General features: G+C 43.5%; 2 protein-coding genes across 3 annotated transcripts in view; both read left to right on the forward strand.

Annotated features, from left to right (window-relative positions):
- The window catches only part of sdk2b (sidekick cell adhesion molecule 2b), a 712,889-nt gene that overhangs the window by 617,295 nt on the left and 82,426 nt on the right, over positions 1-13,168 (forward strand). For both annotated transcript variants that reach the window (XM_068004137.1, XM_068004136.1), the window contains one exon: positions 6,996-7,136. In XM_068004137.1, coding sequence (XP_067860238.1) covers positions 6,996-7,136 — 141 coding nt within the window. The remainder of the gene's footprint in view (positions 1-6,995; positions 7,137-13,168) is intronic.
- The window catches only part of rpl38 (ribosomal protein L38), a 535,859-nt gene that overhangs the window by 367,542 nt on the left and 155,149 nt on the right, over positions 1-13,168 (forward strand). The window lies entirely within an intron of this gene.

Consider the following 13,168-nt stretch of genomic DNA (forward strand, 5'->3'; position numbering starts at 1 on the left):
CCATGAGCCCAAACTAGATGTGCCACCACAAATGCAAATCATTCCTTACCCCCGGAGTCCATGAGCTGCTTGGAAACCTGCCTGAGAAACATGCAACCCCAGTGCTTGGCACCTCTGACCCCTTGCATTAAATGCAGTTCCACGTACATAAGAAATAGGAGCAGGAGTAGGCCATACATATTGTACAATAGGATGTAACTGCGTCATCTAGGAGGCCCCTAAATGCCAGTACGGTCCATGCGATCACATCATCACTCGGCCCCAGCTTCATCCCTGGATGTTCCTGGGTGCTGCCCTCAGGTTCCTCCATAGGCTACCTCCATCTGTCCATCTTCCACCAAACTGAAGCAGATGCATCATACGAATGGGGCTTGCCCTGCCCCCAGCTAGGCGGTGTACCACTTGACCTCCTATGTCTCCCCCTTGAGCAAGTAAGACGCACAAAACTACCTCGTCTGCACAAGGTGTGGTGCAGATTTGTTTCTCGAGCACCTTGTGTCCCCCCCCCCCCACCGCCCCCTCCATGTAACTGAACACACTCTCCTTTGATATGGTGCCCTTTTACGTTCACACTGCGAGGTGAAGGGTGAGCTTTCTCTCTGTCATTCCCTGAACCCTTGGGTGCAGTTGGCCAGCTGCACATCCACCATCCTCCTCAATTTGTACTGTCCAGGCCTCCCTGGACTGTGAAACCCCTTAACAACATTTGACGCACAGCTTGCCACCAAACTGCTCATCGCCACTATACTTGAAGCCAATCCAATAAGCCGTCTCCCTGAAATTTCCTTATTACCGGAGTGTCTTCCGATGTGGGGAGCTCTAGACTTCATGGAAACCAGACAGTGACTTTTGCAGGTGTCTGTGCTGGACCAATGAGGCTGGCTCTGTGCTACATTGCCCTTATCTCCTCTTCCCTGAGCTGTCCTTTTATAATCCCCTCAGTATCTACGCCATTACCTATTAAAGCATGAACAGCACAAATAAACTCCCACTTTTGTAACCCCTGCGTAACCAAAATATTCCAGCCAAACTCTGGCACAGATACTTCTGTGGTCATTCACAGTCTCTGAATGTAGGCCACTTTGTCCTTTACATAATGGCAGTCTTTTACCAGGCTGCCTTGTGTCATCATGAAACAGCAGCCCCAGTGCCTTGCAACCCCCTTATGTGTGTCCCATTCACCGTGATGGGGTGAAGATATCTGCATCGGGGGCCACCACATATCTGAGGAGCTCACACAGCCTCCCATGTTGAGTCATGGGATTTCTTTGAGAAAAGCAGTGGGATTAGTTTTGGATTGCTCTGGCAAAGAGCCAGCACAGACAGAATGGGCCGAAGATCCTCCTCCTGTGCTGTAAATGTCATTGGTTCTATCTTGTTGGCTGCTTCGTCACATTTAAAACACCTGACTTCATTGTCTTCAGATCTTTGACTTCGACTTGGCTGCTGCCCACTGTCCTCACCCGGGGCAGGCTGAGCAACTGGCTTGCTGAGCAATTTGTCTGTGGGACAGCGTGAGGCATTAGGTCTCCCTTATGTTCGACAGCTGGCTTCTGCTCATGAGGCCAAAAAATGATCAGCACATGCCCCTAGCTGCTTGAGAGAATTACACTCCCGATCAAGTAACCAGATTCTTAAATCGACTGAACTATTTCCAGAAATCTATCTCTTAGCATTAAATGACGAAGCCCCTCGTAATCTGTTACACCTTTATTTACTTGCCTCGTCGGTCAAGTGTCTTCGAGCTGGATAACCTTTTCTCTATAAGTACTGTCCAAGTCCTTTCATGGTTTCTTAAATTTCTGCCTGTGCAATTCACACATTGTATAATAATCTCATCAATATTATTATCCAGCTTAACATGAGAAAACACAGAGAGCACTTTTCCACTTAGTGATGTCGTGGGTTGGCTGGGTCGTTCATTTTTGTCCCACTTGTAGTGACCAGCTAACAATTCAAATGCTTGGATAAAACTATCAGCATCATCTCTCTCAAAATTTGGAATAAATTTTTTTTAAATAAAATGGTGGACCCACTTAACGGGATTTACTGCTGATGCGTGTTTCTCTGCCAGTTCAAGAGCGTAACCAAGCTCTTTCTCCCTCTCGGCCTCGAATTCACATTGTTCCCTTTCTTTCTGCCTGCATTGCTCTCGTTCTCACTCTTCTTCCTGTCTCTGTTACTCTCTTTCTCACTCTTCTTCCTGTCTCTGTTACTCTCTTTCTCACTCTTCTTCCTGTCTCTGTTACTCTCTTTCTCACTCTTCTTCCTGTCTCTGTTGCTCTCGTTCTCACTCTTGTTCCTGTCTCTGTTACTCTCTTTCTCACTCTTCTTCCTGTCTCTGTTACTCTCTTTCTCACTCTTCTTCCTGTCTCTGTTACTCTCTTTCTCACTCTTCTTCCTGTCTCTGTTACTCTCTTTCTCACTCTTCTTCCTGTCTCTGTTACTCTCTTTCTCACTCTTTTTCCTGACTATGTTGCTCTCTCTCACTCCGCTTCCTGTCTTCCTCACTCCGCTTCCTGCCTTCCTCACTCTGCTTCCTCTCTATGTTGCTCTTTTTCTCGTTGGTCTTCCTCCTGCTTCCAGTGCTTTTTCTCAGCCGATAACTTTAACATTTCTAAGTGGAACACCCTTTCCTTGTCTTTCTCCTTGGTTGCATGCTGGCACTGTTTCTCCTCTGCCGCTAAGCACATTAACTCAGTTTCTGCCCCTTTTGACCTGGTCACTTTTTTAGAAATTACTATTCTTGTTTTGTTCATTTTAACTTTTAAAGTTTTGAATCACCTTTGTCACTGTGCAAATCAACATCCCAGGTAGCTGCCACCAATTGTTACAAATTCATGGTCTTCCACAGACACATTCTCTGGTTCAGTGGCATCAGTTACTCCTGTAAGTGGATCCCATGTCTCCTTACATTCCAGCATTTACTCTCACTGTCCAATATCTATTTATATGATGGCGTAAACCAAGGGATATAAAAATGTATCCTACTGTGGAGGGATAGTCACAAAACCCAAAATGTGACAGGAGCGTTCCTTTAGGATCAGATCTCACCCAACCCGCCGTACTTCATATGTAAGCCTGAACAGGTTATTCAGCAGTGGGGACCATCATAGCTTTGCCTTATCATAAACTCATTTGGCATCCCTACATGTGCACCTCCAGAACAGTGTATAGTGATCAGCAGTGACAACAACAATAAGCTTTCCCCTCCCTATCCCAGGACACTAAAGCCAGTTAAAATAACTCTTGTCACCTGTCCTGGTTGAGATTAGCTAACTAAACACAAAGCGAGAATTAATCTGTGGTGGTTTCTGAGCCTATCTAACAAATCACTTCAACAACAGCATAGAAGAACAACATGGAGCACTTTGCAAGAGGGCAAGGAGAATACTGAGTCGAGGATAGGAAGAATTAAGGGAGCAGTGAAGAAGATATATTTTCGGAGGCTTTTGAAAGAATGGAGAGAGATTGCAAGGCAAAGTGGTTTCGGAAATGAGTTCCAAAGCCACTTGACTTTATTGGTAGGACAAGTCAGTTAGATTTTCAGTTCCTACCAACACTAAATGCTTCCAGTCCCAGCCATATTAACCTCCTTTAATACCTGCTCAGGCTGAAACTGGTAGAGTGCAACCACAAGCTATCCCACACCTAGTCAGCCACCAAGACTGCATTTTGTTCAGCTCTGAAACATTGCCCATCTGTGCCCATACATCTCTTCATCTGCCAGCAAAACCCTAATCCACATTTTGATCACCTTCATTTGAAGATGAAGTCCTAGACAGCAATCTTGAAGCCTAAGCACTTATGGAGCTGAGCCAGGACAGAGCTATTGGATGTGCCAGGATTTTGTGAGAGTGTGGACTCAAGCTGTGGGGTTCTGGATTAACTGGAGTTATGGTAGGTGGAGGAGAGGAGGTCAATGACAACATGAGAGAAATCTATTCTGGAGGTGATCAAAATGTGGATTAGGGTTTTGGTCCAACAATTTTCTAATTGCTTCTTCTCCTGTGGTCCCAGTACTAGTCGTCTTTTTTTGTTTGTTTTCTTTTTACATCATAGAACCTTTTCCCAACCTACTGCCAGGTTTTACAGGTGGTGGATACAGAACTGACCTGGCTGGCAATCTCATTCCAGGCTTACTCTATTGAATTCAGATGTAGGATTAGGGGCAACACCAGAATTGAATATTGCTGCCCACTTGACCCGTATTATTTTTTCTCTCTCTCATTTTCTTCTCTTGCCTCCTGAAGTTATTGATTCCCTCACTTGGGTACAGTTCACGGACATGGGCCACCCTCTAAAACTTCATCCACGTGGCTGTTAATCATGCATAAGCCTCAACAGTGAGTGCTAGCAGACTATCTGATTGTGGAAGAGATTACATGAACTAGAAATAAAGAAGGTTAAAGGGTGATTTCATTGAGGTTTTTAGGATTTTAAAGGAATTAATAGGATAGGTGGAGAGAAACTTTTTCCGCTGGTGGGGGAGTCTAGGACAAGGGGACGTCACCTTAAAATCAGAGCTGGGCCATTCAGGAGAGAAATTAGGAAACACTTCTTCATGCAAAGGGTGGTAGAAGTGTGGAACTCGCTCCCACAAAAAGCAGTAGATGCTAGCCCAATTAATAATTTTAAATCTGAAATCGATAGAGGGATATGAAGCCATGGCAGGTAAATGGAACTAGGATACAGATCAGCCATGATCTCATTGAATGGCAGAACAGGCTTGAGGGGCTGAACAGCCTACTCCTGTTCTTATGTTTCTAAGAGATCACAGTCAAGACCTGGTCCTGTTCACGCCCGGCAAGAGAACAGGAAGGGTTGCTGGGTAGAATAAGGAGCAGAAACCTTGGTGAATTTTTCCCTTTCCCAACCCATGAGTGCTGGGATCATTTGTAGCACTCCTCATCTTTTTATTTTATTTCAAAATATACTTTATTTCATTGAACTGTGTGTATCTTTAAATTCTATGTAAATATCACAATTCCAAACCAGTAGAATTCAAACCAAAACACTACAGATTGTACAAAAAGTGATCTCATTATTATAATTCAAACACGGTATTTCTTCTGACTCATGGTGTACAATACAAGGTGGGGTGGCCTTTCCCCATAGAGCCTTTGCGTAGGTCACACCTCGCTTTAGTGAATCCCGCAGTACGTACTCCTGGACCTTGGAGTGTGCTACTCGGTCGTGGACAGCTCCTTCAGTTGGAAGACCAGCATGTTTCGGGTGGACCAAGGGGCCGCCTTCACCAAGTTGATGGTCTTCCAGCCGCAGGTGATATCTGTCTCGGTGTACGTCCCAGGGAACATCCCGTACAACACAGCGTCCTGTGTTACCGAACTGTTTGGGATGAACCGGGACAGATACCAACGCATCTCTCTTCACACCCTCTGTGCAAAGGGGCAGCCCATCATGAGGTGGATGACAGTCTCCTCTCCGCCACAGCCTCGAGGGCAGCTCGCGGTGGCGCTAAGATTCTGTGCATGTTGGAAGGACCACACTGCGATGGCCTTTCTCACCACCAACCAGGCGACATCCTGGTGCCCGTTGGTCAGTTCCGGCGGCGAGATGTTCTGCCAAATGGCATCAACCATCTGGTCGGCGAAGAAACCAATCGAGTCCATCTTCTCCATTCCTTGCAGGATTCTTAGAACGTTTCGTGTCGACCACTGTCTGACGGCCTTGTGGTCAAAGGGGTTCCTCCTCAGGAACTTCTCCACCTGGGACAGGGGTGGGGTGGGGAGGGGGGGGGAACAGTTCAGCTGGACGGGATGTCCTGCACCTGCTCGGCCAGTGTTGTCAGACCCAGCCTTCCCTGTGTTGGACAGGTAGAAACTCAGCACGTGGTGACACTTGGTGTTTGCATACTGGGGCACTACACATATCCTGAGGCAGCCATACACAAAGATGGCTATCAGGATCGGAGCGGCATTAGGGACAATCTTCCCCGCTTTGTCTCGGGGCTTGTACATGGTGGCCCTGCGGACGCGTTCTACCTTGGACCTCCAGACAAAGTGGAAGATAGCTTGGGTGACTGTGACGGCGGAGTTATGGGAAATGGGCCAGACTGTAGCCACGTAGAGGAACACTGCAAGTACCTCACACCTTATCACCTGGTTCCTGCCGGTTATGGAGAGGGAAGCCCCACCCACGTACCAAGCTTCTGTTTGGTTTTGGTGATCAGCTTCTCCCAGTTCTTAGTGCAGGCCGGAGGCCCCCCGAACCGTAGCATTCCTAATCAGCCATCTCAGCACAGCCTGTGGCCCAGTCTCAGCAACAGAGAAATTACCTCTAGCCATCAGGATGGCTTCAGTACTTCAATATTGATAATAAGCACCTTATTTGCAGGTTGCTGGGCCATTTCTCTGGAGTTTCTGATCAGTACATCAGGAATAGCAAAGAGTTGATTTCTCATAGGGGTCAAAAAGTTCATTTCCTGCTTGGTTAAAGTGCTAAATTATGATAATGAATAGGCTGCTGTGATTGGTTCTTTAAAGTTTGCTAAATTTCACGAACAGTGAGTGATATCGGACTACTGAGAGATAACTAGAACATTCTTGTGTGTTCATACATTAGAACTCCAGACAGGCCACACCCAGAAACACTCCTGTAGTTTAAAAAAAGCAGCAGATTTGACGTCATGCAAATAAAATCATTTGGATTACAAAAATATGCATGAACCCAAGCAATGAGTGATTGGACAGAAAGAGAGCCACATGTGTTTCATTTGCTTTCATCCTTCATTGTGTTCATATTGAAGTCCAGAGAGTGAACTTTACTGGCGATGAGAAACAAAGCTCAAATACAGAAACAACAGTATAATGACAGCCAATATCAAAATTGGCCTCAAGCTGAGAGGCTGTATTATTTCTGAATGACCTCACAGAGTACAGGTCACCGAAACTTGCACAACTGTTTTCCATTACATGGTATTTATTATCATCTTGGGCTTGCTTAGATTTCTTTCTACTTTTTGAATCTTTCAGCCCAGAATGCTGCCCCGTTTTATGAAGAGTGGTGGTTCTTGGTGGTTATTGCCTTGGTTGGACTCATCTTTATCCTTCTGTTGGTGTTTGTGCTGATAATCCGTGGACAAAGCAAAAAATACACAAAAAAAACAGAATCGGGTGAGTACACGAGAATGCCAGGTCAGCTCACCGGGTCCTTGTGAAACTGGGATTAAAATTGAAGCTACTAAAGGTGCCTAAACTGATCCTTTCTATGTAGAGTAATGCAACAATGTTATTGAACCCTACCTCTGCAGCACACACAAAAATATAAAACATAAAAAATATTCCAACAATGATATTTTGCAATGGATCCTGTGAATGAAATTAGCAAACTGTATAAATAGACCACTCTTTGAAAAATAAATTTTAAAAAATGTGTAACTGCAAAGGCATTGCCAGGGACAGCTTGCATTGCAAAAGATGTCCTGATGGCTGCTGGTGTAAAGTTCTGATTGCAATCTGCTTCAGCACAAATGTTTCCTAAGTAGTATTCACACCAGTACATTACCAACTTTGTTGCTCATGTAAATTTATCGGAAAAGCTTCCCCCCACCCCCCCCCCCGCAAACATTCAAAGTGACACCACTTGCATCAGAAAACATATTGTGAGAAACATCATGACATTGTTTGCATGAAGACAATGATACAGGTTTCTTCAGAACTCTCTCCTCGCCTAAATGGTTATGACCCACCCGTAACTTCACTTTAAATATTCAGAATTTGCATGATGGATACAAGCACATGTTATGATGGTATGATTCGTGTTAGAAGATACCTCACTTAAAGGAGTACTGCTACTTTGTAAAATATCTTGACATTTTTTTTCACATTTGTGCACGAGTGTGCAAGGACAGTTTCCATCACCAATCGCACATCCTCCTGGATACCTTTTCTATGTTAATGTAAAGCTATTAGTATAAGTGAGCTTGCCTGATATCTCGGCAGGTTAATCAACAATTTACATTTATATAGAGCCTTTATCGTAGTAAAACGTCACAAGGCGCTTCACAGGAGCGTAATCATACAAAATTTGACACCAAGCCACATAGGGAGCTATGAGGACAGGTGACCAAAAGCTTGGTCAAAGAGGTAGGTTTTAAGGAGCGTAATAGAAGTGATGGGCTCAGGTCCGCAGCATCATGGAAAATGTGTATGCAAACCGACACAGGAAAACTAATCAATGAGAAACAGAATATTTTTTAAATGGTGAGAAACTATTAAATGTTGGTGTCCAGAGAGACTTGGGTGTCCTGGTATAAGAAACACAAAAAATTAGCATGCAGGTACAGCAGGCAATTAGGAAAGCAAATGGCTTGTTGGCCTTTATTGCAGGGGGGTTGGAATACAAGAGTAAGGAAGTCTTACTACAATTGTACATGATGTGGAGATGCCGGTGATGGACTGGGGTTGACAATTGTAAACAATTTTACAACACCAAGTTATAGTCCAGCAATTTTATTTTAAATTCACAAGCTTTCGGAGACTTCCTCCTTCCTCAGGTAAATGTTAATGTAACATTTACCTGAGGAAGGAGGAAGTCTCCGAAAGCTTGTGAATTTAAAATAAAATTGCTGGACTATAACTTGGTGTTGTAAAATTGTTTACAATTGTACAGGGCTTTGGTGAGACCTCACCTGGAATATTACATAAAGTTTTGGTCTCCTTATCTAAGGGAGGATATACTTGCCTTAGAGGCGGTGCAATGGAGGTTCATTAGATTAATTCCTGGGACGAGAGGATTGTCCTATGAGGAGAGATTGCGTAGAATGGGCCTATGCTCTCTGGAGTTTAGAAGAATGAGAGGTGATCTCATTGAAACATACAAGATTCTGAGGGAGCTTGACAGGGTAGATGCTGAGAGTCTAGAACTAGAGGGCATAGTCGCAGGATAGGTGGTCGGCCATTTAAGACCGAGATGAGGAGGAATTTCTTCACTCAGAGGGTTGTGAATCTTTGGAATTCTCTACCCCGAGGGCTGTGGACACTGAGTCGCTGAGTATATTCAATTGTAAACAATTTTACAACACCAAGTTATAGTCCAGCAATTTTATTTTAACTTCACAAGCTTTCGGAGGCTTCCTCCTTCCTCAGGTAAATGTTGTTTACCTGAGGAAGGAGGAAGGAGGAAGCCTCCGAAAGCTTGTGAAGTTAAAATAAAATTGCTGGACTATAACTTGGTGTTGTAAAATTGTTTACAATTGTCAACCCCAGTCCATCACCGGCATCTCCACATCACGAGTATATTCAAGGCTGAGATAGATAGATTTTTGGACTCTCGGGGAATCAAGGGATATGGGGATCGGGCAGGAAAGTGGAGTTGAGGTTGAAGATCAGCCATGATCTGATTGAATGGCAGAGCAGGCTCGAGGGGCCATATGGCCTACTCCTGCTCCTATTTCTAATGTTCTTATGTACTTGAGCTATATGGGCCAGAAATGCCCAAGTTCTATCCCCGATTTGTGCTGAGTTAACTGATTACAACTGGGATGCCAGTAGAACCTCTATGATTAGCCCAAGTATTCTGGGTTCGACAGCTGAAAATTGGCCAGTGTTTTTTTTTTGCCCCTGATCATTACCCACTGACACTTGGAAGTGCGGATGGTGAGTAAGAACAGAATCAGATTCAGCTGCATGGTCCCTGTAGTCAAATAGCCTGTCAACGTTCACTGTCAAGACTGAAAAATTAAAGAAACATAAAATAGAAATCTACAATGCATGTCAGAAGTTACTCAGCAACAACCAAAGTGCCTTGTAAAACACAAACTTTCACTGGTAGCCAAGATGATGCAATTTGGCTGGACTCTGCATAGCAGTTGTTCCAGGCACTCAGCCAACCTGAAAACAACCCAGAACACTGACAACATCCCTATAAACAACAATGCTACTTTAGAATGTACAACTTTTTTCAGATATAATTGAAAAGCACCAGTGGGCTTTGATATTGTTCTGTAATCTAATTTATTCTCAATTTGCCAAGGCTGTCCAGGGCACATCAAAAATCTTTCAGTGCCCTGTAATTAATACTTAAGTTGTGGCTCTCCAATGGCTCAGTGGGTTTATGTAGTGAGTAGCTGAGCCGTACAGACCAGCAAGGTCTCAAGATTGATCCCTGGTCTATGTTGAGTTAATTGATCTTAGCCTAGGGTGGCAATAGGGGTGGTGGAATTGATCTTAGTGCCCCTGGGTTAAGGATAGGAAAATTAGTCAGGGTTCTCACTCCTGATTGCTATCCCTGCTGGAAGTGTGCATATTGACATTGGCTGAGGACTGGATCAAGTTCAGCTGAGGTCTCACCCGTCCACTCTATTGATTGCTAACATTCACAGTCAAGGCTCACACATGAATAATACCTGTTGGGTAAAGGAACTGTACCCCAGTAAGGAGTCAACATTCTCAGGATGGGACAAGGAGAAGTCTTGTAACAGTACAATATATACAGAGCACATAATCAGTTTATTAAGTATTTCAGACAATCAGAAATCTCCGAGACAGAACGAATTCTATTGTGCTTTAAGTTTTTCTGGATGAAAGTCAGATTATAAGTGTACCTAACCATCCATTCCACTGGCGAAACACAAGTTATCTTGCACAATAATTGAGAGTGTGCTTTGCAGTTTCCCAGCTATAGTCCTGGAGGTGAACTGCAACTTTAGGCCATGAACAGCTGATAGAATAGTGAAATCCACTATAAATGGAGTCAGTTATGCTTGAAGGAAATTTGTCCTTGTGTGCCAAGAATACATCGTCGCAACAGCAATGGTGCTGTAACTATATTTGTATTCCCTGCGGAGCCAGTCAACAAGTTAACCTTGAGTGTATTTTCAGCCAGCTGCTCCATAACTGGTGTAAACTTGAGACATATCGCAGTACCACTGATATTTGATTTGTCAGTCAAAACTAGAAAACATCACATGATTGTATGTTATTAATTCTTTGATTTTTTTTTAACATCATATATGGTATCTGGGCGTATGTTGACAGTAGTACAAGTGGAAATAGAGCATTATTCCACTGGTGTTATGTTATACCGAGGGTTAAAAGCAAGGCATGAATTCTTTGCTTCAGGGATTTGGAAAAAAGTTACTTGGGCATATCAGCAACCCAAACAAGTCTCCTTGTCAGGTAAAATAATCAACAGAATGGGGTGACTGCCCTTATTTACATTTTATTTATGATTTTTTTTCCTTTCCAATTACTTCCATTCTCTTCCTCTCCTGAAGGCTTTAACTCCTTGCAGGGGCATAGTTCAACGGGTACTGGGTATCCTGTAGCAACTTGCCCAAATAGCCATTATTTATTTGTGAGCCTTGGCAGTCAGTATAAACAGGCTATTCAACTGCAGGCAGGCATCACAGCCGAGTCTCATCCTGTCGTTAATTGATGTTCATATACGCACTTCCCACAGGAATTTCTGGATTGTGATCAGGAGCAGGAAACTTGATTGATTTCTCCATCCTAATCGAAAGAAATAGAGGACAATTCCATCACCTCTAATGCAGCATTGGCTAAGATCAGCAAACTCACCACAGTCCAGGGGTCACAGCAGTCTCTATTTTTCAGATAATCACCAGATAAATTCATTGAATCATCGGAGAAGCCATTTTGTGTCAGTCTTGATGTATTCATGGTGGTAATTTGGCAGCTTTTGATTACCTGCCAATGTAGTATGCCTATGCTCTGCCGTGGGTACACTTGTAATGCTCTGGCAGTCTAGGAAAGGTACATTTCCGATTCCCCAGTGATTTGGTATGATTATATTTCTGTTTCCCTGCAGATTGGTCTGCTTGCAATTGCCTGGCAGTCAAGCCTGGGTACACTTCCAACACCCTGGTAGAGATGTGCATCTGATAGTGTAACACAGTTATGTATTTAACTTCCCTGCCAGGGGATGGGTCCAACTCCCTGGTATCTAATAGTCTTGGTAATGCATCCAATATACAATTTCCAAAGGTATTTTGTCATCAGCCATCAGGAGGCACAGCCCAAGCTGCTCTGTACTGGCTCCTTTAAGTCCCCAAAAGTGGATCATCTTACTAATCTGCAGCAAGTCTATCTGGCAGCTTGTCTGCAACCCAGTTCTAATTTATTGCAGTTCATCAGTTTCACGTCTTCACTAAATTTAGCAATGACAACAATTTTTACCCATAATTGTAAATAAGCAACGTCCTGCCTGGAAGGTATTTTGTTCTTGTTAAATTGTAGTTTTCTGTTGATGAGAGGGTTCGTCATCTATCGAGTGTGAGGGTCATGCAGGGTGAGAATTGCAAGACAGTCATTGAGTGACTGAGGAAACACCTGTCATTCACAGCAAAGGAAAGAGGATTCAATTCAATTTGTTGAACTGTTGCTAGTGCCACCTGCAGCAAAGGCTTATCCATGTGTTCCATTGCCATCTGAGAGGAGGAAATAGCCTTTTGGCACAGAGTAGTGTTTGTAGCAAGGAAGCTACAGAAGGCGAGAAAACAGGCCACAGATCTGGGGGCAGCTGTTGAAAACTATATTTCTGTCCAACTATAACTAACAATATTCTAATTGCTTATTCCTAGAATAATGAATAAGAAATATTCTGGCCATTTCTTTGGCTTTATTTTTGCACATCATATGTTTTTGAATATGTTGTTTGAAAGAAAAGACAATTTCAAATGGTCTTTTTGTATAGAGGGTTAGTGTAGGAACTCTGAGAGCAGTCTGACCTCTCTAATTTCCCTTCTTGTGAGGATGCTCGCTTGGACACCACAGCTGAACTTACCTTGTGGTAGAAAGCCACATCCCAACCTGTTGTGGCACAGCTCCTTCTGTGTTCCTGTAATTTTACTGTGAATTTCACTTCCGTTGATCAATATCCTCTTGCAGTCTGATAAAAATTAACTGTAGTACAACCCATTGAAGTAAATGGAACCAGATGAGAAGTGAGAAACAGCCAACCGTCAGGTGTTTGTTGTTGAATGACTAAACTCTTTTTAACTCTTCCGTTTTTTATTTTACAGTGAAGTTTTATTTTTTTAGTGAGGTTTGACTTTTTTAATTTAGAAAAAAAATCTTTTAGATAATCCATTAAAAAAAGCTTGCTGACTCTTGCTGAAGTACAGCTCTCGAGGCACAGGCAGCACTCAGGTACCTCATCCAAGTGACCTTCCTGTGGAAACCTC

The sequence above is a fragment of the Heptranchias perlo genome, chromosome 23 (assembly GCF_035084215.1).
Source record: "Heptranchias perlo isolate sHepPer1 chromosome 23, sHepPer1.hap1, whole genome shotgun sequence".
Classification (NCBI taxonomy): domain Eukaryota; kingdom Metazoa; phylum Chordata; class Chondrichthyes; order Hexanchiformes; family Hexanchidae; genus Heptranchias; species Heptranchias perlo.